Genomic DNA, 26,134 nt, shown 5'->3' on the forward strand with positions numbered 1-26,134 from the left:
CTACTGCATAGTATATACCAAACTGTGGACATGCTATACTAACTCTGAACCTACTGCATAGTATATACCAAACTGTGGACATGCTGTACTAACCCTGAACCTACTGCATAGTATATACTAAACTGTGGACATGCTATATACTAACTCTGAACCTACTGCATAGTATATACTAAACTGTGGACATGCTATATACTAACTCTGAACCTACTGCATAGTATATACCAAACTGTGGACATGCTATATACTAACTCTGAACCTACTGCATAGTATATACCAAACTGTGGACATGCTGTACTAACTCTGAACCTACTGCATAGTATATACCAAACTGTGGACATGCTATACTAACCCTGAACCTACTGCATAGTATATACCAAACTGTGGACATGCTGTACTAACTCTGAACCTACTGCATAGTGTATACTAAACTGTGGACATGCTGTACTAACCCTGAACCTACTGCATAGTATATACTAAACTGTGGACATGCTATACTAACTCTGAACCTACTGCATAGTATATACCAAACTGTGGACATGCTGTACTAACCCTGAACCTACTGCATAGTATATACTAAACTGTGGACATGCTCTACTAACCCTGAACCTACTGCATAGTATATACTAAACTGTGGACATGCTATATACTAACTCTGAACCTACTGCATAGTATATACCAAACTGTGGACATGCTGTACTAACTCTGAACCTACTGCATAGTATATACCAAACTGTGGACATGCTATACTAACTCTGAACCTACTGCATAGTATATACCAAACTGTGGACATGCTATACTAACTCTGAACCTACTGCATAGTATATACCAAACTGTGGACATGCTATACTAACTCTGAACCTACTGCATACTATATACTAAACTGTGGACATGCTGTACTAACCCTGAACCTATGGCATACTATATACTAAACTGTGGACATGCTATATACTAACTCTGAACCTACTGCATACTATATACTAAACTGTGGACATGCTATACTAACCCTGAACTTACTGCATAGTATATACCAAACTGTGGACATGCTATACTAACCCTGAACCTACTGCATAGTATATACCAAACTGTGGACATGCTGTACTAACTCTGAACCTACTGCATAGTATATACTAAACTGTGGACATGCTATATACTAACTCTGAACCTACTGCATAGTATATACTAAACTGAGGACATGCTATATACTAACTCTGAACCTACTGCATACTATATACTAAACTGTGGACATGCTATATACTAACTCTGAACCTATGGCATACTATATACTAAACTGTGGACATGCTATATACTAACCCTGAACCTACTGCATAGTATATACTAAACTGTGGACATGCTATATACTATCCCTGAACCTACTGCATAGTATATACCAAACTGTGGACATGCTATACTAACCCTGAACCTACTGCATAGTATATACCAAACTGTGGACATGCTATACTAACTCTGAACCTACTGCATAGTATATACCAAACTGTGGACATGCTATACTAACTCTGAACCTACTGCATAGTATATACCAAACTGTGGACATGCTGTACTAACTCTGAACCTACTGCATAGTATATACTAAACTGTGGACATGCTATACTAACCCTGAACCTACTGCATAGTATATACCAAACTGTGGACATGCTATACTAACTCTGAACCTACTGCATAGTGTATATACCAAACTGTGGGCATGCTATATACTAACTCTGAACCTACTGCATAGTATATACCAAACTGTGGACATGCTGTACTAACTCTGAACCTACTGCATAGTATATACTAAACTGAGGACATGCTATATACTAACTCTGAACCTACGGCATAGTATATACCAAACTGTGGACATGCTATACTAACTCTGAACCTACTGCATAGTATATACCAAACTGTGGACATGCTATACTAACTCTGAACCTACTGCATAGTATATACCAAACTGTGGACATGCTATATACTAACTCTGAACCTACTGCATAGTGTATACTAAACTGTGGACATGCTATATACTAACTCTGAACCTACTGCATAGTATATACCAAACTGTGGACATGCTATACTAACTCTGAACCTACTGCATAGTATATACCAAACTGTGGACATGCTATATACTAACTCTGAACCTATGGCATACTATATACTAAACTGTGGACATGCTATACTAACCCTGAACCTACTGCATAGTATATACCAAACTGTGGACATGCTATATACTAACCCTGAACCTACTGCATAGTATATACCAAACTGTGGACATGCTATACTAACCCTGAACCTACTGCATAGTATATACTAAACTGTGGACATGCTATATACTAACCCTGAACCTACTGCATAGTATATACCAAACTGTGGACATGCTATACTAACTCTGAACCTACTGCATAGTATATACTAAACTGAGGACATGCTATATACTAACTCTGAACCTACGGCATAGTATATACCAAACTGTGGACATGCTATACTAACTCTGAACCTACTGCATAGTATATACCAAACTGTGGACATGCTGTACTAACTCTGAACCTACTGCATAGTATATACCAAACTGTGGACATGCTGTACTAACTCTGAACCTACTGCATAGTGTATACTAAACTGTGTACATGCTATATACTAACTCTGAACCTACTGCATAGTATATACCAAACTGTGGACATGCTATATACTAACTCTGAACCTACTGCATAGTATATACCAAACTGTGGACATGCTATACTAACCCTGAACCTACTGCATAGTATATACCAAACTGTGGACATGCTATATACTAACTCTGAACCTACTGCATAGTATATACCAAACTGTGGACATGCTATACTAACTCTGAACCTACTGCATAGTATATACCAAACTGTGGACATGCTATACTAACTCTGAACCTACTGCATAGTATATACTAAACTGTGGACATGCTATATACTAACTCTGAACCTATGGCATACTATATACTAAACTGTGGACATGCTATATACTAACTCTGAACCTATGGCATACTATATACTAAACTGTGGACATGCTATACTAACCCTGAACCTACTGCATAGTATATACCAAACTGTGGACATGCTATATACTAACCCTGAACCTACTGCATAGTATATACCAAACTGTGGACATGCTATACTAACCCTGAACCTACTGCATAGTATATACCAAACTGTGGACATGCTATACTAACTCTGAACCTACTGCATAGTATATACCAAACTGTGGACATGCTGTACTAACTCTGAACCTACTGCATAGTATATACCAAACTGTGGACATGCTATATACTAACTCTGAACCTACTGCATAGTATATACCAAACTGTGGACATGCTATACTAACCCTGAACCTACTGCATAGTATATACCAAACTGTGGACATGCTATATACTAACTCTGAACCTACTGCATAGTATATACCAAACTGTGGACATGCTATACTAACCCTGAACCTACTGCATAGTATATACCAAACTGTGGACATGCTATACTAACCCTGAACCTACTGCATAGTATATACCAAACTGTGGACATGCTATACTAACTCTGAACCTACTGCATAGTGTATACCAAACTGTGGACATGCTATACTAACTCTGAACCTACTGCATAGTATATACCAAACTGTGGACATGCTCTACTAACCCTGAACCTACTGCATAGTATATACCAAACTGTGGACATGCTGTACTAACTCTGAACCTACTGCATAGTATATACTAAACTGTGGACATGCTGTACTAACTCTGAACCTACTGCATAGTATATACTAAACTGTGGACATGCTATACTAACTCTGAACCTACTGCATAGTATATACCAAACTGTGGACATGCTATACTAACCCTGAACCTACTGCATAGTATATACCAAACTGTGGACATGCTGTACTAACTCTGAACCTACTGCATAGTATATACTAAACTGTGGACATGCTATACTAACCCTGAACCTACTGCATAGTATATACCAAACTGTGGACATGCTATACTAACCCTGAACCTACTGCATAGTATATACCAAACTGTGGACATGCTATATACTAACCCTGAACCTACTGCATAGTATATACCAAACTGTGGACATGCTATATACTAACCCTGAACCTACTGCATAGTATATACCAAACTGTGGACATGCTGTACTAACTCTGAACCTACTGCATAGTATATACCAAACTGTGGACATGCTATACTAACTCTGAACCTACTGCATAGTATATACCAAACTGTGGACATGCTATATACTAACTCTGAACCTACTGCATAGTATATACCAAACTGTGGACATGCTATACTAACTCTGAACCTACTGCATAGTATATACCAAACTGTGGACATGCTATATACTAACCCTGAACCTACTGCATAGTATATACCAAACTGTGGACATGCTGTACTAACTCTGAACCTACTGCATAGTATATACCAAACTGTGGACATGCTATACTAACTCTGAACCTACTGCATAGTATATACCAAACTGTGGACATGCTATATACTAACTCTGAACCTACTGCATAGTATATACCAAACTGTGGACATGCTATACTAACTCTGAACCTACTGCATAGTATATACCAAACTGTGGACATGCTATACTAACCCTGAACCTACTGCATAGTATATACCAAACTGTGGACATGCTATACTAACTCTGAACCTACTGCATAGTATATACCAAACTGTGGACATGCTGTACTAACTCTGAACCTACTGCATAGTATATACCAAACTGTGGACATGCTATACTAACTCTGAACCTACTGCATAGTATATACCAAACTGTGGACATGCTATACTAACTCTGAACCTACTGCATAGTATATACCAAACTGTGGACATGCTATACTAACTCTGAACCTACTGCATAGTATATACCAAACTGTGGACATGCTATACTAACTCTGAACCTACTGCATAGTATATACTAAACTGTGGACATGCTGTACTAACTCTGAACCTACTGCATAGTATATACCAAACTGTGGACATGCTGTACTAACCCTGAACCTACTGCATAGTATATACCAAACTGTGGACATGCTGTACTAACTCTGAACCTACTGCATAGTATATACCAAACTGTGGACATGCTATATACTAACCCTGAACCTACTGCATAGTATATACCAAACTGTGGACATGCTATACTAACTCTGAACCTACTGCATAGTATATACCAAACTGTGGACATGCTGTACTAACCCTGAACCTACTGCATAGTATATACCAAACTGTGGACATGCTATACTAACTCTGAACCTACTGCATAGTATATACCAAACTGTGGACATGCTGTACTAACTCTGAACCTACTGCATAGTATATACCAAACTGTGGACATGCTATACTAACCCTGAACCTACTGCATAGTATATACCAAACTGTGGACATGCTATACTAACCCTGAACCTACTGCATAGTATATACCAAACTGTGGACATGCTGTACTAACTCTGAACCTACTGCATAGTATATACTAAACTGTGGACATGCTGTACTAACTCTGAACCTACTGCATAGTGTATACCAAACTGTGGACATGCTATATACTAACTCTGAACCTACTGCATAGTATATACCAAACTGTGGACATGCTATACTAACTCTGAACCTACTGCATAGTATATACCAAACTGTGGACATGCTGTACTAACTCTGAACCTACTGCATAGTGTATACTAAACTGTGGACATGCTATATACTAACTCTGAACCTACTGCATAGTATATACCAAACTGTGGACATGCTATACTAACTCTGAACCTACTGCATAGTATATACCAAACTGTGGACATGCTGTACTAACTCTGAACCTACTGCATAGTATATACCAAACTGTGGACATGCTATACTAACTCTGAACCTACTGCATAGTATATACCAAACTGTGGACATGCTATATACTAACTCTGAACCTACTGCATAGTATATACCAAACTGTGGACATGCTATACTAACTCTGAACCTACTGCATAGTATATACCAAACTGTGGACATGCTATACTAACTCTGAACCTACTGCATAGTATATACCAAACTGTGGACATGCTATACTAACTCTGAACCTACTGCATAGTATATACCAAACTGTGGACATGCTATACTAACTCTGAACCTACTGCATAGTATATACCAAACTGTGGACATGCTATACTAACTCTGAACCTACTGCATAGTGTATACTAAACTGTGGACATGCTATATACTAACTCTGAACCTACTGCATAGTATATACCAAACTGTGGACATGCTATACTAACTCTGAACCTACTGCATAGTATATACCAAACTGTGGACATGCTGTACTAACTCTGAACCTACTGCATAGTATATACCAAACTGTGGACATGCTATACTAACTCTGAACCTACTGCATAGTATATACCAAACTGTGGACATGCTATATACTAACTCTGAACCTACTGCATAGTATATACCAAACTGTGGACATGCTATACTAACTCTGAACCTACTGCATAGTATATACCAAACTGTGGACATGCTATACTAACTCTGAACCTACTGCATAGTATATACCAAACTGTGGACATGCTATACTAACCCTGAACCTACTGCATAGTATATACCAAACTGTGGACATGCTATACTAACTCTGAACCTACTGCATAGTATATACCAAACTGTGGACATGCTGTACTAACTCTGAACCTACTGCATAGTATATACCAAACTGTGGACATGCTATATACTAACTCTGAACCTACTGCATAGTATATACCAAACTGTGGACATGCTATACTAACTCTGAACCTACTGCATAGTATATACTAAACTGTGGACATGCTATACTAACCCTGAACCTACTGCATAGTATATACCAAACTGTGGACATGCTATACTATCCCTGAACCTACTGCATAGTATATACCAAACTGTGGACATGCTGTACTAACCCTGAACCTACTGCATAGTATATACCAAACTGTGGACATGCTATACTAACTCTGAACCTACTGCATAGTATATACCAAACTGTGGACATGCTGTACTAACTCTGAACCTACTGCATAGTATATACCAAACTGTGGACATGCTATACTAACCCTGAACCTACTGCATAGTATATACCAAACTGTGGACATGCTATACTAACTCTGAACCTACTGCATAGTGTATACCAAACTGTGGACATGCTATATACTAACTCTGAACCTACTGCATAGTATATACCAAACTGTGGACATGCTGTACTAACTCTGAACCTACTGCATAGTATATACTAAACTGTGGACATGCTATATACTAACTCTGAACCTACTGCATAGTATATACCAAACTGTGGACATGCTATACTAACTCTGAACCTACTGCATAGTATATACCAAACTGTGGACATGCTATACTAACTCTGAACCTACTGCATAGTATATACCAAACTGTGGACATGCTGTACTAACTCTGAACCTACTGCATAGTATATACCAAACTGTGGACATGCTATACTAACTCTGAACCTACTGCATAGTATATACCAAACTGTGGACATGCTGTACTAACTCTGAACCTACTGCATAGTATATACCAAACTGTGGACATGCTGTACTAACTCTGAACCTACTGCATAGTATATACCAAACTGTGGACATGCTATACTAACTCTGAACCTACTGCATAGTATATACCAAACTGTGGACATGCTGTACTAACTCTGAACCTACTGCATAGTATATACCAAACTGTGGACATGCTCTACTAACCCTGAACCTACTGCATAGTATATACCAAACTGTGGACATGCTATATACTAACCTTGAACCTATGGCATACTATATACTAAACTGAGGACATGCTATATACTAACTCGTGACTCCTGTAATTCTGAGAGTCCCTCCTTGCCAGCAGTAAAACTAATTGGATGGATAGCGGTAAATGATTTTGTTACCCCAAACTCTCCGCCTAAGACTGAGAGTGACGCCTGGGGTACATACTGAGTAACCGCGAATCCCACAGCCAAACACAAGGTGGTGGGATAATAGTGGATGTCCATTGCTTCCGCAGTTGAGATCCTAACTGATCAACTAGGTGCGTTACAATCGGACTCCTCTGAGGCTCCTCTCACCCCGCAGACATGGCTCCCTGTGGCTGGAGGGGAGAAGCACCCGGCTGCCCCCAGCCCACCTTCCCCTCAAACTGCTTCCCTCTTCTCCCCCAGTTTCCCACCCTGGACTGGCGATGGGGGCGTGGCTTCATAGAGGCAGGGGTGTGGTTTACCATTTATGGGCGTGGTCAGTTAGGTCCGGCTTTCTTGGGTGAAGCCAGTGGCCACCCTAGCTTTTGCCTATAGTGTGTAAGCACGACCACCAATGATGGATTCCAGGGTGGTCTGTAACCATGGATACAAGCAGTGTATAATGTGATGGTAAAATGAATCCAGACAGCAAAGAAAGCAATATAGATAATAACAGTATATTACTGAGTGCCTTGTATTTACTTTCTCTATATCAGAAATGCTATTTGCTGAAGTGAGAGGACCCCTTTAACATCAGATGAATCTAGAAACACTGTTGCTGTGCTTACTAAACAGTGGCCTCTTGTGGCCAAACTGCGGAATGTCAGTTCAAATCATTTACGGTAACTTCACTTACACAAATAAAATGTTCACACAATGAGAGCTGATTCCCCATCTCACATAAGCTTAGCCCGGCCTCTAGACCTGCTCCAGAATTACTAATCCTATAGACGGAGTAAGCTTAGCCCGGCCTCTAGACCTGCTCCAGAATTACTAATCCTATAGATGGTGTAAGCTTAGCCCGGCCTCTAGACCTGCTCCAGATGTACTAATCCTATAGATGGTGTAAGCTTAGCCCGGCCTCTAGACCTGCTCCAGAATTACTAATCCTATAGACGGTGTAAGCTTAGCCCGGCCCTAGACCTGCTCCAGAATTACTAATCCTCTAGACGGTGTAAGCTTAACCCGGCCTCTAGACCTGCTCCAGAATTACTAATCCTATAGACGGTGTAAGCTTAGCCCGGCCTCTAGACCTGCTCCAGATTTACTAATCCTATAGATGGTGTAAGCTTAGCCCGGCCTCTAGACCTGCTCCAGATGTACTAATCCTATAGATGGTGTAAGCTTAGCCCGGCCTCTAGACCTGCTCCAGAATTACTAATCCTATAGACGGTGTAAGCTTAGCCCGGCCCTAGACCTGCTCCAGAATTACTAATCCTCTAGACGGTGTAAGCTTAACCCGGCCTCTAGACCTGCTCCAGAATTACTAATCCTATAGACGGTGTAAGCTTAGCCCGGCCTCTAGACCTGCTCCAGATTTACTAATCCTATAGACGGTGTAAGCTTAGCCCGGCCTCTAGACCTGCTCCAGATTTACTAATCCTATAGATGGTGTAAGCTTAGCCCGGCCTCTAGATCTGCTCCAGATTTACTAATCCTATAGATGGTGTAAGCTTAGCCCGGCCTCTAGACCTGCTCCAGATTTACTAATCCTATAGATGGTGTAAGCTTAGCCCGGCCTCTAGACCTGCTCCAGATTTACTAATCCTATAGATGGTGTAAGCTTAGCCCGGCCTCTAGATCTGCTCCAGATTTACTAATCCTATAGATGGTGTAAGCTTAGCCCGGCCTCTAGATCTGCTCCAGATTTACTAATCCTATAGATGGTGTAAGCTTAGCCCGGCCTCCAGACCTGCTCCAGAATTACTAATCCTATAGATGGTGTAAGCTTAACCCGGCCTCTAGACCTGCTCCAGAATTACTAATCCTATAGACGGAGTAAGCTTAGCCCGGCCTCTAGACCTGCTCCAGAATTACTAATCCTATAGACGGAGTAAGCTTAGCCCGGCCTCTAGACCTGCCCCAGAATTACTAATCCTATAGACGGTGTAAGCTTAGCCCGGCCTCTAGACCTGCTCCAGAATTACTAATCCTATAGACGGTGTAAGCTTAGCCCAGCCCTAGACCTGCTCCAGATTTGCTAATCCTATAGACGGTGTAAGCTTAGCCCAGCCTCTAGACCTGCTCCAGAATTACTAATCCTATAGACGGTGTAAGCTTAACCCGGCCTCTAGACCTGCTCCAGATTTACTAATCCTATAGACGGTAAGCTTAGCCCGGCCTCTAGACCTGCTCTAGATTTACTAATCCTATAGATGGTGTAAGCTTAGCCCGGCCCTAGACCTGCTCCAGATTTACTAATCCAATAGATGGTGTAAGTTTAGCCCGGCCTCTAGACCTGCTCCAGATGTACTAATCCTATAGATGGTGTAAGCTTAGCCCGGCCTCTAGACCTGCTCTAGATTTACTAATCCTATAGATGGTGTAAGCTTAGCCCGGCCTCTAGACCTGCTCCAGATTTACTAATCCTATAGATGATGTAAGCTTAGCCCGACCTCTAGACCAGCTCCAGATTTACTAATCCTATAGACGGTGTAAGCTTAGCCCGGCCTCTAGACCTGCTCCAGAATTACTAATCCTATAGATGGTGTAAGCTTAGCCCGGCCTCTAGACCTGCTCCAGAATTACTAATCCTATAGATGGTGTAAGCTTAGCCCGGCCTCTAGACCTGCTCCAGATGTACTAATCCTATAGATAGTGTAAGCTTAGCCCGGCCTCTAGACCTGCTCCAGAATTACTAATCCTATAGACGGAGTAAGTTTAGCCCGGCCTCTAGACCTGCTCCAGATGTACTAATCCTATAGATGATGTAAGCTTAGCCCGACCTCTAGACCTGCTCCAGATGTACTAATCCTATAGATAGTGTAAGCTTAGCCCGGCCTCTAGACCTGCTCCAGAATTACTAATCCTATAGACGGAGTAAGTTTAGCCCGGCCTCTAGACCTGCTCCAGATGTACTAATCCTATAGATGGTGTAAGCTTAGTCCGGCCTCTAGACCTGCTCCAGAATTACTAATCCTATAGATGGTGTAAGCTTAGCCCGGCCTCCAGACCTGCTCCAGATGTACTAATCCTATAGACGGTGTAAGCTTAGCCCGGCCTCTAGACCTGCTCCAGATTTACTAATCCTATAGACGGTGTAAGCTTAGCCCGGCCTCTAGACCTGCTCCAGAATTACTAATCCTATAGATGATGTAAGCTTAGCCCGACCTCTAGACCTGCTCCAGATGTACTAATCCTATAGATGGTGTAAGCTTAGCCCGGCCTCTAGACCTGCTCCAGAATTACTAATCCTATAGACGGAGTAAGTTTAGCCCGGCCTCTAGACCTGCTCCAGATGTACTAATCCTATAGATGGTGTAAGCTTAGTCCGGCCTCTAGACCTGCTCCAGAATTACTAATCCTATAGATGGTGTAAGCTTAGCCCGGCCTCCAGACCTGCTCCAGATGTACTAATCCTATAGACGGTGTAAGCTTAGCCCGGCCTCTAGACCTGCTCCAGATTTACTAATCCTATAGACGGTGTAAGCTTAGCCCGGCCTCTAGACCTGCTCCAGAATTACTAATCCTATAGATGATGTAAGCTTAGCCCGACCTCTAGACCTGCTCCAGATGTACTAATCCTATAGATGGTGTAAGCTTAGCCCGGCCTCTAGACCTGCTCCAGAATTACTAATCCTATAGACGGAGTAAGTTTAGCCCGGCCTCTAGACCTGCTCCAGATGTACTAATCCTATAGATGGTGTAAGCTTAGCCCGGCCTCTAGACCTGCTCCAGATTTACTAATCCTATAGACGGTGTGAGCTTAGCCCGGCCTCTAGACCTGCTCCAGATGTACTAATCCTATAGATGGTGTAAGCTTAGCCCGGCCCTAGACCTGCTCCAGATGTACTAATCCTATAGACGGTGTAAGCTTAGTCCGGCCTCTAGACCTGCTCCAGATTTTCTAATCCTATAGATGGTGTAAGCTTAGCCCGACCTCTAGACCTGCTCCAGATTTACTAATCCTCTAGATGGTGTAAGCTTAGCCCGGCCTCTAGACCTGCTCCAGAATTACTAATCCTATAGATGGTGTAAGCTTAGCCCGACCTCTAGATCTGCTCCAGATTTACTAATCCTATAGACGGTATAAGCTTATCCCAGCCTCTAGACCTGCTCCAGATTTACTAATCCTATAGATGGTGTAAGCTTAGCCCAGCCTCTAGACCTGCTCCAGAATTACTAATCCTATAGATGGTGTAAGCTTAGCCCGACCTCTAGACCTGCTCCAGATTTACTAATCCTATAGATGATGTAAGCTTAGCCCGACCTCTAGACCAGCTCCAGATTTACTAATCCTATAGACGGTGTAAGCTTAGCCCGGCCTCTAGACCTGCTCCAGAATTACTAATCCTATAGATGGTGTAAGCTTAGCCCGGCCTCTAGACCTGCTCCAGAATTACTAATCCTATAGATGGTGTAAGCTTAGCCCGGCCTCTAGACCTGCTCCAGAATTACTAATCCTATAGACGGAGTAAGTTTAGCCCGGCCTCTAGACCTGCTCCAGATGTACTAATCCTATAGATGATGTAAGCTTAGCCCGACCTCTAGACCTGCTCCAGATGTACTAATCCTATAGATAGTGTAAGCTTAGCCCGGCCTCTAGACCTGCTCCAGAATTACTAATCCTATAGACGGAGTAAGTTTAGCCCGGCCTCTAGACCTGCTCCAGATGTACTAATCCTATAGATGGTGTAAGCTTAGTCCGGCCTCTAGACCTGCTCCAGAATTACTAATCCTATAGATGGTGTAAGCTTAGCCCGGCCTCCAGACCTGCTCCAGATGTACTAATCCTATAGACGGTGTAAGCTTAGCCCGGCCTCTAGACCTGCTCCAGATTTACTAATCCTATAGACGGTGTAAGCTTAGCCCGGCCTCTAGACCTGCTCCAGAATTACTAATCCTATAGATGATGTAAGCTTAGCCCGACCTCTAGACCTGCTCCAGATGTACTAATCCTATAGATGGTGTAAGCTTAGCCCGGCCTCTAGACCTGCTCCAGAATTACTAATCCTATAGACGGAGTAAGTTTAGCCCGGCCTCTAGACCTGCTCCAGATGTACTAATCCTATAGATGGTGTAAGCTTAGCCCGGCCTCTAGACCTGCTCCAGATTTACTAATCCTATAGACGGTGTGAGCTTAGCCCGGCCTCTAGACCTGCTCCAGATGTACTAATCCTATAGATGGTGTAAGCTTAGCCCGGCCCTAGACCTGCTCCAGATGTACTAATCCTATAGACGGTGTAAGCTTAGTCCGGCCTCTAGACCTGCTCCAGATTTTCTAATCCTATAGATGGTGTAAGCTTAGCCCGACCTCTAGACCTGCTCCAGATTTACTAATCCTATAGATGGTGTAAGCTTAGCCCGGCCTCTAGACCTGCTCCAGAATTACTAATCCTATAGATGGTGTAAGCTTAGCCCGACCTCTAGATCTGCTCCAGATTTACTAATCCTATAGACGGTATAAGCTTATCCCAGCCTCTAGACCTGCTCCAGATTTACTAATCCTATAGATGGTGTAAGCTTAGCCCAGCCTCTAGACCTGCTCCAGAATTACTAATCCTATAGATGGTGTAAGCTTAGCCCGACCTCTAGACCTGCTCCAGATTTACTAATCCTATAGATGGTGTAAGCTTAGCCCGGCCTCTAGACCCGCTCCGGGTTTTTTACCAACAGTTATGTAATTAATTATTAATCATTGTATTCTAAACCCTTGGCATCATCCATATATATATATATACATTTATTTATTTTTATTATTTAGTCATCACTTATGTCTTGTGTATATATACAGGTCCTTCAAAAAAAATTAGCATATTGTGATAAAGTTCATTATTTTCTGTAATGTGCTGATAAACATTAGACTTTCATATATTTTAGACTCATTACACACAACTGAAGTAGTTCAAGCCTTTTATTGGTGTAATATTGATGATTTTGGCCACAGCTCATGAAAACCCCAAATTCCTATCTAAAAAAATTAGCATATCCTGAAAAGGTTCTCTAAACGAGCCATTAACCTAATCATCGGAATCAACTAATTACCTCTAAACACCTGCAAAAGATTCCTGAGGCTTTTACAAACTCCCAGCCTGGTTCATTACTCAAAACCGCAATCATGGGTAAGACTGCCGACCTGACTGCTGTCCAGAAGGCCATCATTGACCCCTCAAGCAAGAGGGTAACACAGAGAGACATGTCTGAAGGAATAGGCTGTTCCCAGAGCGCTGTATCAAGGCCCCTCAGTGGGAAGTCTGTGGGAAGGAAAAAGTGTGGCAGAAAACGCTGCACAACGAGAAGAGGTGACCGGACCCTGAGGAAGATTGTGGAGAAGGACCGATTCCAGATCTTGGGGACCTGCGGAAGCAGTGGACGGAGTCTGGAGTAGAAACATCCAGAGCCACCATGTACAGGCGTGTGCAGGAAATGGGCTACAGGGGCCGCATTCCCCAGAAACAGCGGCAGAAGCGCCTGACCTGGGCTACAGAGAAGCCGCACTGGACTGTTGCAGGTCATTCGGAAATCAAGGTGCCAGAGTCTGGAGGAAGACTGGGGAGAGGGAAATGCCAAAATGCCTGAAGTCCAGTGTCAAGTACCCACAGTCAGTGATGGTCTGGGGGCCATGTCAGCTGCTGGTGTTGGTCCACTGTGTTTTATCAAGGGCAGGGTCAATGCAGCCGCTATCAGGAGATTGTGGAGCACTTCATGCTTCCATCTGCTGAAAAGCTTTATGGAGATGAAGATGTCATTTTTCAGCACGACCTGGCACCTGCTCACAGCGCCAACACCACTGGTAACTGCTTTACTGACCATGGTATTACTGGGCTCAACTGGCCTGCCAACTCTCCTGACCTGAACCCCATAGAGAATCTGTGGGATATTGGGAAGAGAAAGCTGAGAGACGCAAGACCCAACACTCTGGATGAGCTTAAGGCCACTATCGAAGCCTCCTGGGCCTCCATAACACCTCAGCAGTGCCACAGGCTGATTGCCTCCATGCCACGCCGCAGTGAAGCATCCTGGGCCTCCATAACACCTCAGCAGTGCCACAGGCTGATTGCCTCCATGCCACGCCGCAGTGAAGCATCCTGGGCCTCCATAACACCTCAGCAGTGCCACAGGCTGATTGCCTCCATGCCACGCCGCATTGAAGCCTCCTGGGCCTCCATAACACCTCAGCAGTGCCACAGGCTGATTGCCTCCATGCCACGCCGCATTGCAGCATCCTGGGCCTCCATAACACCTCAGCAGTGCCACAGGCTGATTGCCTCCATCCCACGCCGCATTGAAGCCTCCTGGGCCTCCATAACACCTCAGCAGTGCCACAGGCTGATTGCCTCCATGCCACGCCGCATTGAAGCCTCCTGGGCCTCCATAACACCTCAGCAGTGCCACAGGCTGATTGCCTCCATCCCACGCCGCATTGAAGCCTCCTGGGCCTCCATAACACCTCAGCAGTGCCACAGGCTGATTGCCTCCATGCCACGCTGCAGTGAAGCATCCTGGGCCTCCATAACACCTCAGCAGTGCCACAGGCTGATTGCCTCCATGCCACGCCGCATTGAAGCCTCCTGGGCCTCCATAACACCTCAGCAGTGCCACAGGCTGATTGCCTCCATCCCACGCCGCATTGAAGCCTCCTGGGCCTCCATAACACCTCAGCAGTGCCACAGGCTGATCGCCTCCATGCCACGCCGCATTGAAGCCTCCTGGGCCTCCATAACACCTCAGCAGTGCCACAGGCTGATCGCCTCCATGCCACGCCGCATTGAAGCCTCCTGGGCCTCCATAACACCTCAGCAGTGCCACAGGCTGATTTCCTCCATGCCACGCCGCAGTGAAGCATCCTGGGCCTCCATAACACCTCAGCAGTGCCACAGGCTGATTGCCTCCATGCCACGCCGCATTGAAGCATCCTGGGCCTCCATAACACCTCAGCAGTGCCACAGGCTGATTGCCTCCATGCCACGCCGCATTGAAGCCTCCTGGGCCTCCATAACACCTCAGCAGTGCCACAGGCTGATTGCCTCCATGCCACGCCGCAGTGAAGCCTCCTGGGCCTCCATAACACCTCAGCAGTGCCACAGGCTGATTGCCTCCATGCCACGCCGCATTGAAGCAGTGATTTCTGCAAAAGGATTCCCGACCAAGTATTGAGGGCAGAACTGAACATCATTATTTGAAGGTTGACTTTTTTTGTATTAAAAACACTTTTCTTTTATTGGTCGGATGAAATATGCTAATTTTTTTAGATAGGAAATTTGGGTTTTCATGAGCTGTAGCCAAAATCATCAATATTAAAGCAATAAAAGGCTTGAACTCCTTCAGTTGTGTGTAATGAATCTAAAATATATGAAAGTCTAATGTTTATCAGCACATTACAGAAAATAATGAACTTTATCACAATATGCTCATTTTTTGAGAAGGACCTGTATGTACCCAACCATCCACTCATGTTTATATTCATGTCCTCCTGACGGTCAGATCACCATTATTACTCCTCTTATAGCCACCAGTGTGTTCTTATTTTTTATGACTGTATAAATATGTTTTTTAGACTTGAAATAGGGGTCTGCAGAACCCCGAAACACGTTGTCACATTAACAATAAAAAACCTCTTGGTTTGCAAAATTCTGGTTGCGTCTTTGCGCCTATTGTCCACCCCTCCACTCGACCTCCAAGTCCAGTGGAAACATACCACATTCACTGAGCCAGACGGCGGCCCGGCCCCCGCCAAAGGTGAATACGGACGAAATTGGCAGCACAAACCAGCTAAACCCAACCGCTCCTATCCGCTTCCATTACAGTTGCACCGAATATTAGGTGCAACAATAACAGGTGAGCAGAACCGCTTTTCCTGTATTTGGAGGCTTGTTTTTGAACTTACCCTATGAGCGCCTTTTTCTTCCTTTGGCCAAATTTCCCTGCACCAGTGTGATCGCCACTGTGATCACGTGGATTTGTAGTGCGCACGAGCCACCCTCCCTCTCTCTTCTGTGTACCCTGGAAGTCATTTTCTTCCATAGTAACATGGCGTGGGGCGACGTCTTGGATGCCTTGTGTAGAGAAGCCTCTGCATGTTGGGGCTTCACTGATATCTTCATTGTTTATTATCCAGAAAGACTCCTGTATCAGGCATATATATGGCGGAGATGGCGGCACAAAGGTTATTTGCACCTCAATCTACACCTTTTCCCTGCTCAGGTCTAAAACTGTGTGTGGGGAAGGGGACAGCCGGGAGCCGGTCTTAGTTACCATTTTCTATGCCTGTTTTTTAAGCATAGAAAATGGTCCAAATGTAAGACAGCAAGGAAGCGGCTTTACATTTAGAACTGGCTCTGGATGCAACGATGTTATGCGGAGCCTTCGGTGGATCCACCACCAGATATAGGGGTTATTTATACTGGCGTCTAAAATGCTGGTCCTAATCAATGACGCCCACTGTTTGTATTGTGCCATGTTGGTGGAATTGTCAGGGGAGGGGGCAGTGCAGCAGTTGCCATGATGGTGGAGAACATAGGTGAGCACCATACTGGTGAGGGTTCGACAAAAGGCACACAAGTCAGGGTCCGCCATGAACCACCTGGGAGGAGTCCAGTGCACTGGACTCCTGTCCTCACCAGAAAGTCTGTTGGGCACTGTCAGGAGTGGCACAAGGAGTGTTGTGTGGGCACGCTGTGAATTGGCGCGCAGCGGAGAAGCATGAAGAGTCAGGTCAGATATGGAGTTGAGTGCAGCCTGGGATGACTGCCTGATTGTAAGAACTGTCCCCCACCTTATCTGGATGGGATGTCACTTCTGATGTGGATGGTGCCAGCACTATTCTGCGGATTCAAGAGTGCTTGTGCTGGGGAGAAGAATAGCCCTGGCCCCATCCATCCACATGACAGGAAACCAGCAAGGGATGCATATCTGTATCATACTCACGGCGGGTTCGCATTGACGTTATAAATTCCATTATAGGGTTCCATTAGAACAGAATATGATGGAATGCAAAACGGAACCCTTTAAGAGGCATTGGGGCTTGCTGCGTCCTAATGCATGTCTATGGGCACAAATAACGGTTCCGTTTTGTTCCTTTATACATGATGGGAAAAAAAAGTCCTGTTGTTATAACGCTGTTATAAGTGAACGCTATAACGGAATTTATAACACAAATGTAAACTGCCGTCACCAGTGCCCTGCCCCAGGGAATGCCGAAACCAAACCAGGAACGCTAACTAGAGGCAGGGTTTTATGTTAGCCCTGCCCATTTTTGGCACAAGACAGCCCGAATTTGATGGCACTGCCTCTAAAAATCAGGAACAGTCCCTCTAAATCTGGGTTATGGGGCTTGTGTGGGAAGGGAGCCCAGCCAGTTTCAATGTCCCCACCCTCTTTCCAACCCAAATATACACTACAGTAATGCTAGACGAGGGCTAAGAAGTCAGCAGCGCTGCCTTGTATAATAGCTGCAGTGCAAGTACACAACCATCCTCTTATTGAGGAGGATATTCTGTGAGGGCGGAACTAACTGGGATGCTCTGTGAGGGCGGGACTAACTGGGATGCTCTGAGAGGTCGGGACTAACGAGAATGCTCTGGGAGGGCGGGACTAACTAGGATGCTCTGTGAGGGAGGAACTAACGAGGATGCTCTGTGAGGTCGGGACTAACGAGGATGCTCTGTGAGGGCGGGACTAACTAGGATGCTCTGTGAGGGCGGAACTAACTAGGATGCTCTGTGAGGTCGGGACTAACGAGGATGCTCTGTGAGGGCGGGACTAACTAGGATGCTCTGTGAGGGAGGAACTAACGAGGATGCTCTGTGAGGTCGGGACTAACGAGAATGCTCTGGGAGGGCGGGACTAACTAGGATGCTCTGTGAGGGAGGAACTAACGAGGATGCTCTGTGAGGGAGGAACTAACGAGGATGCTCTGTGAGGTCGGGACTAACGAGGATGCTCTGTGAGGGCGGGACTAACTAGGATGCTCTGTGAGGGAGGAACTAACGAGGATGCTCTGTGAGGTCGGGACTAACGAGAATGCTCTGGGAGGGCGGGACTAACTAGGATGCTCTGTGAGGGAGGAACTAACGAGGATGCTCTGTGAGGTCGGGACTAACGAGGATGCTCTGTGAGGGCGGGACTAACTAGGATGCTCTGTGAGGGAGGAACTAATGAGGATGCTCTGGGAGGGCGGGACTAACTAGGATGCTCTGTGAGGGAGGAACTAACGAGAATGCTCTGGGAGCGCGGAACTAACTAGTATGCTCTGGGAGGGAGGAACTAACAAGGATGCTCTGGGAGGGCGGGACTAACTAGGATGCTCTGGGAAGGCGGGACTAATTGGGATGCTCTGGGAGGGCGGGACTAACTAGGATGCTCAGCTCAGCTTTCCCAGACTGTCTCTGCACAGGTACCATGCAGGCCAGCAGGAAAGCTGGGTGCCATTACATCATGTAATGTCCCAGATTCTTGTCAAAATGCATTTGTGTCTGCCATCTATATAAAAAGCAGCGGATGCAGTTGTTACAGGTATGGGGGAGGGGAAAACACCAGATGAAACACAGAAGCAAATAGAAAGGAGTCTAGGCCTCTAAGCTAAGGGAGAGGGATAGTGACCTCCTAGGAATCCCTAGACCTCTCCCTGACTCCTGCCAGTGTGAGTAGACCCTGAAGGTGGGAATACTCATACACCGGAACCTAAGCCCTGGAAGGCCCTACGAGTGGTGGCAAGTAGTTAGCTTAAAGCAGAATAACAAACCAACTCCAGCAGGAAATATCAACCGCATAGTAAGCAGTGTGAGTCAGAACTAAATAGGGCCTCAGTAATTACCACAAGCTGCACCTGACAAGAGGTGTGATCATTACCAAACACTGAAAGGAGAAATCCAAGAGACTCAGATGCCCTCACGTGCCGGCAGTCTCGCCGATCTTCTCACCTCTGTCATGGGAGGGACCGTGACAGCAGTTTGAAAGGTAAGGCTTGGTGCAGACTTGCATAAGAGCAGAATATGCTGAACACCATCAGCACCTACCGGATCCTTTCACCATTTTGGGCCTCTCTGGTTCCGGTGTGAGTGTTTGCAATTTGAAGAATGGAATACTGCTGCATGTGGCGGGGCTAAGGAGGGGCCAGGGGAGGTATTGGAAGGGTCTGGGAGCAGGCATTGGGGCCCAATTAAGATTCTTGCTATGGGGCTCAATGATTTGCATGTCAGCCACTGGGTGACAACTATGCTATATAATGGCTGCAGCAGCGCGCTCCCATCATATGCCTCCTTCCCACAGTGTTATTGTCATCAGCAGGCAGCTAATGGTCTGTGTTCTGCAGGTGCTCCCGGTGCACAGGGACCAAAAGGAAGCAGAGGAGAAACTGGTATAAATGGTGCCCCAGGTAAGGAATGGTCAAATGATATCAAAACATGCAGGGCAATAAAAAGGAACATGCATAGAATGAGCAGAAAAGGGAAGGAATGAGCAGAAAAGGGAAAGAATGAGCAGAGAGACGAAGGAATGAGCAGAGAGAGGAAGGAATGAGCAGAGAGAGGAAGGAATGAGCAGAGAGAGGAAGGAATGAGCAGAGAGAGGAAGGAATGAGCAGAGAGAGGAAGGAACGAGCAGAGAGGAAGGAACGAGCAGAGAAAAGGAGGAACGAGCAGAGAGAAGGTGGAACGAGCAGAGAGAAGGTGGAACGAGCAGAGAGAAGGTGGAACGAGCAGAGAGAAGGTGGAACGAGCAGAGAGAAGGTGGAACGAGCAGAGAGAAGGTGGAACGAGCAGAGAGAAGGTGGAACGAGCAGAGAGAAGGAGGAACGAGCAGAGAGAGGAAGGAATGAGCAGAGAGGGAGGAACGAGCAGAGAGAGGGAGGAACGAGCAGAGAGAGGGAGGAACGAGCAGAGAGAGGGAGGAACGAGCAGAGAGAGGGAGGAACGAGCAGAGAGAGGGAGGAACGAGCAGAGAGAGGGAGGAACGAGCAGAGAGAGGGAGGAACGAGCAGAGAGAGGGAGGAACGAGCAGAGAGAGGAAGGAACGAGCAGAGAGAGGAAGGAACGAGCAGAGAGAGGAAGGAACGAGCAGAGAGAGGAAGGAACGAGCAGAGAGAGGAAGGAATGAGCAGAGAGGAAGGAATGAGCAGAGAAGGAATGAGCAGAGAGGAAGGAACGAGCAGAGAGGAAGGAACGAGCAGAGAGAGGAAGGAACGAGCAGAGAGAAGGAGGAACGAGCAGAGAGAAGGAAGGGACGAGCAGAGAGAAGGAAGGGACGAGCAGAGAGAAGGAAGGGACGAGCAGAGAGAAGGAAGGGACGAGCAGAGAGAGGGAGGAACGAGCAGAGAGAGGGAGGAACGAGCAGAGAGAGGAAGGAACGAGCAGAGAGAGGGAGGAACGAGCAGAGAGAGGGAGGAACGAGCAGAGAGAGGGAGGAACGAGCAGAGAGAGGGAGGAACGAGCAGAGAGAGGGAGGAACGAGCAGAGAGAGGGAGGGACGAGCAGAGAGAGGGAGGGACGAGCAGAGAGAGGGAGGGACGAGCAGAGAGAGGGAGGGACGAGCAGAGAGAGGGAGGGACGAGCAGAGAGAAGGAAGGGACGAGCAGAGAGAAGGAAGGGACGAGCAGAGAGAGGGAGGAACGAGCAGAGAGAGGGAGGAACGAGCAGAAATACTGTAATAATGTCTTCTTTTCTGTGAAGGATCAGTGGGAATTCCTGGAATAAATGGAGAAAAGGGAGAGAAAGGTGACGCAGGTAATGCAGCCGAATACAAGAATAATCCAGGTCAAACTCGTACATGCACCATATGTCTGGTCCTATATCAACAATATACCGCTATATATATTTACCTTGTATACTCCCATATCAAAACTATACAGCTACATATATACATTCACCCCGTATACTCCTATATACAGAATATACCTCTATATGCATTCACCCCGTGTACTCCTATATGCAGTATATACTGTACCTCTATATGCATTCACCCCGTATACTCCTATATACAGAATATACCTCTATATGCATTCACCCCGTATACTCCTATATACAGTATATACCTCTATATGCATTCACCCCGTATACTCCTATATACAGTATATACCTCTATATACATTCACCCCGTATACTCCTATATACAGTATATACCTCTATATACATTCACCCCGTATACTCCTATATGCAGTATAGACCTCTATATACATTCACCCCGTATACTCCTATATACAGTATAGACCTCTATATACATTCACCCCGTATACTCCTATATACAGTATAGACCTCTATATACATTCACCCCGTATACTCCTATATGCAGTATATACCTCTATATGCATTCACCCCGTATACTCCTATATACAGAATATACCTCTATATGCATTCACCCCGTATACTCCTATATACAGTATATACCTCTATATGCATTCACCCCGTATACTCCTATATACAGTATATACCTCTATATACATTCACCCCGTATACTCCTATATACAGTATATACCTCTATATACATTCACCCCGTATACTCCTATATGCAGTATAGACCTCTATATACATTCACCCCGTATACTCCTATATACAGTATAGACCTCTATATACATTCACCCCGTATACTCCTATATACAGTATATACCTCTATATGCATTCACCCCGTATACTCCTATATACAGTATATACCTCTATATACATTCACCCCGTATACTCCTATATACAGTATAGACCTCTATATACATTCACCCCGTATACTCCTATATACAGTATATACCTCTATATGCATTCACCCCGTATACTCCTATATACAGTATAGACCTCTATATACATTCACCCCGTATACTCCTATATACAGTATAGACCTCTATATGCATTCACCCCGTATACTCCTATATACAGAATATACCTCTATATGCATTCACCCCGTATACTCCTATATACAGTATAGACCTCTATATACATTCACCCCGTATACTCCTATATACAGTATAGACCTCTATATACATTCACCCCGTATACTCCTATATACAGTATATACCTCTATATACATTCACCCGTATACTCCTATATACAGAATTTACCTCTATATACAGTATAGACCTCTATATACATTCACCCCGTATACTCCTATATACAGTATAGACCTCTATATACATTCACCCCGTATACTCCTATATACAGTATAGACCTCTATATACATTCACCCCGTATACTCCTATATGCAGTATATACCTCTATATACATTCACCCCGTATACTCCTATATACAGTATAGACCTCTATATACATTCACCCCGTATACTCCTATATACAATATAGACCTCTATATACATTCACCCCGTATACTCCTATATACAATATAGACCTCTATATACATTCACCCCGTATACTCCTATGTACAGTATATGCCTCTATATACATTCACCCGTATACTCCTATATACAGTATATACCTCTATATACATTCACCCCGTATACTCCTATATGCAGTATATACCTCTATATACATTCACCCCGTATACTCCTATATACAGTATAGACCTCTATATACATTCACCCCGTATACTCCTATATACAATATAGACCTCTATATACATTCACCCCGTATACTCCTATATACAATATAGACCTCTATATACATTCACCCCGTATACTCCTATGTACAGTATATGCCTCTATATACATTCACCCGTATACTCCTATATACAGTATATACCTCTATATACATTCACCCGTATACTCCTATGTACAGTATATGCCTCTATATACATTCACCCGTATACTCCTATATACAGTATATACCTCTATATACATTCACCCCGTATATTCCTATATACAGTATATACCTCTATATACATTCACCCCGTATACTCCTATATGCAGTATATACCTCTATATACATTCACCCCGTATACTCCTATATACAATATAGACCTCTATATACATTCACCCCGTATACTCCTATGTACAGTATATGCCTCTATATACATTCACCCGTATACTCCTATATACAGTATATACCTCTATATACATTCACCCCGTATACTCCTATATGCAGTATATACCTCTATATACATTCACCCCGTATACTCCTATGTACAGTATATGCCTCTATATACATTCACCCGTATACTCCTATATACAGTATATACCTCTATATACATTCACCCGTATACTCCTATATACAGTATATACCTCTATATACATTCACCCCGTATACTCCTATATGCAGTATATACCTCTATATACATTCACCCCGTATACTCCTATATGCAGTATATACCTCTATATACATTCACCCCGTATACTCCTATATGCAGTATATGCCTCTATATACATTCACCCCGTATACTCCTATATGCAGTATATACCTCTATATACATTCACCCCGTATACTCCTATGTACAATATATGCCTCTATATACATTCACCCGTATACTCCTATATACAGAATTTACCTCTATATACAGTATAGACCTCTATATACATTCACCCCGTATACTCCTATATGCAGTATATACCTCTATATACATTCACCCCGTATACTCCTATATGCAGTATATACCTCTATATACATTCACCCCGTATACTCCTATATGCAGTATATGCCTCTATATACATTCACCCCGTATACTCCTATATGCAGTATATACCTCTATATACATTCACCCCGTATACTCCTATGTACAGTATATGCCTCTATATACATTCACCCGTATACTCCTATATACAGAATTTACCTCTATATACAGTATAGACCTCTATATACATTCACCCCGTATACTCCTATATGCAGTATATACCTCTATATACATTCACCCCGTATACTCCTATATGCAGTATATGCCTCTATATACATTCACCCCGTATACTCCTATATACAGTATAGACCTCTATATACATTCACCCCGTATACTCCTATGTACAGTATATGCCTCTATATACATTCACCCGTATACTCCTATATACAGAATTTACCTCTATATACAGTATAGACCTCTATATACATTCACCCTGTATACTCCTATATACAGTATATACCTCTATATACATTCACCCCGTATACTCCTATATGCAGTATATACCTCTATATACATTCACCCCGTATACTCCTATGTACAGTATATGCCTCTATATACATTCACCCGTATACTCCTATATACAGTATTTACCTCTATATACATTCACCCCGTATACTCCTATATGCAGTATATACCTCTATATACATTCACCCCGTATACTCCTATGTACAGTATAGACCTCTATATAGATTCACCCCGTATACTCCTATATACAGTATAGACCTCTATATACATTCACCCCGTATACTCCTATATACAGTATAGACCTCTATATACATTCACCCCGTATACTCCTATATACAGTATAGACCTCTATATACATTCACCCCGTATACTCCTATATACAGTATAGACCTCTATATGCATTCACCCTGTATACTCCTATATACAGTATAGACCTCTATATACATTCACCCCGTATACTCCTATATACAGTATAGACCTCTATATACATTCACCCCGTATACTCCTATATACAGTATAGACCTCTATATGCATTCACCCTGTATACTCCTATGTACAGTATAGACCTCTATATACATTCACCCCGTATACTCCTATATACAGTATATACCTCTATATACATTCACCCCGTATACTCCTATATACAGTATAGACCTCTATATGCATTCACCCTGTATACTCCTATATACAGTATAGACCTCTATATACATTCACCCCGTATACTCCTATATGCAGTATATACCTCTATATACATTCACCCGTATACTCCTATATACAGTATATACCTCTATATACATTCACCCCGTATACTCCTATATGCAGTATATACCTCTATATACATTCACCCGTATACTCCTACATACAGTATATACGTCCCCCTGTATACTCCGTACTAGATTTGATGGATATAGTATATGCTATACACCGCTGTCCTGTCATATCATTGCTTTCAGGATTTCCCGGTCAGAAAGGAGGTGATGGAGGCAGCGGGGGAGTGGGCCCCTCAGGGCCAGCAGGACTTCCAGGAACAGATGGTGAGTTATGATCCGTGTCGGACTGGGGTACTTATGGCCCACCAGTGTAACTGATCCTGGGGGCCCACCAGTGTAACTGATCCTGGGGGCCCACCAGTGTAACTGATCCTGGGGGCCCACCAGTGTAACTGATCCCGGGGGCCCCACCAGTGTAACTGATCCCGGGGGCCCCACCAGTGTA

The 26,134-nt window shown here is 44.1% G+C and overlaps 1 protein-coding gene across 1 annotated transcript in view; it reads left to right on the forward strand.

Annotated features, from left to right (window-relative positions):
* LOC122944627 (macrophage receptor MARCO-like) overlaps positions 1 to 26,134 on the forward strand; it is a 142,575-nt gene that overhangs the window by 61,802 nt on the left and 54,639 nt on the right. Inside the window, exons 7-9 of the mRNA XM_044303093.1 lie at positions 20,230 to 20,292; positions 21,584 to 21,637; positions 25,873 to 25,953. Of these exons, the coding sequence (XP_044159028.1) occupies positions 20,230 to 20,292; positions 21,584 to 21,637; positions 25,873 to 25,953 (198 nt within the window). The remainder of the gene's footprint in view (positions 1 to 20,229; positions 20,293 to 21,583; positions 21,638 to 25,872; positions 25,954 to 26,134) is intronic.

This window comes from Bufo gargarizans, chromosome 8 (genome assembly GCF_014858855.1).
Source record: "Bufo gargarizans isolate SCDJY-AF-19 chromosome 8, ASM1485885v1, whole genome shotgun sequence".
NCBI classification, from domain to species: domain Eukaryota; kingdom Metazoa; phylum Chordata; class Amphibia; order Anura; family Bufonidae; genus Bufo; species Bufo gargarizans.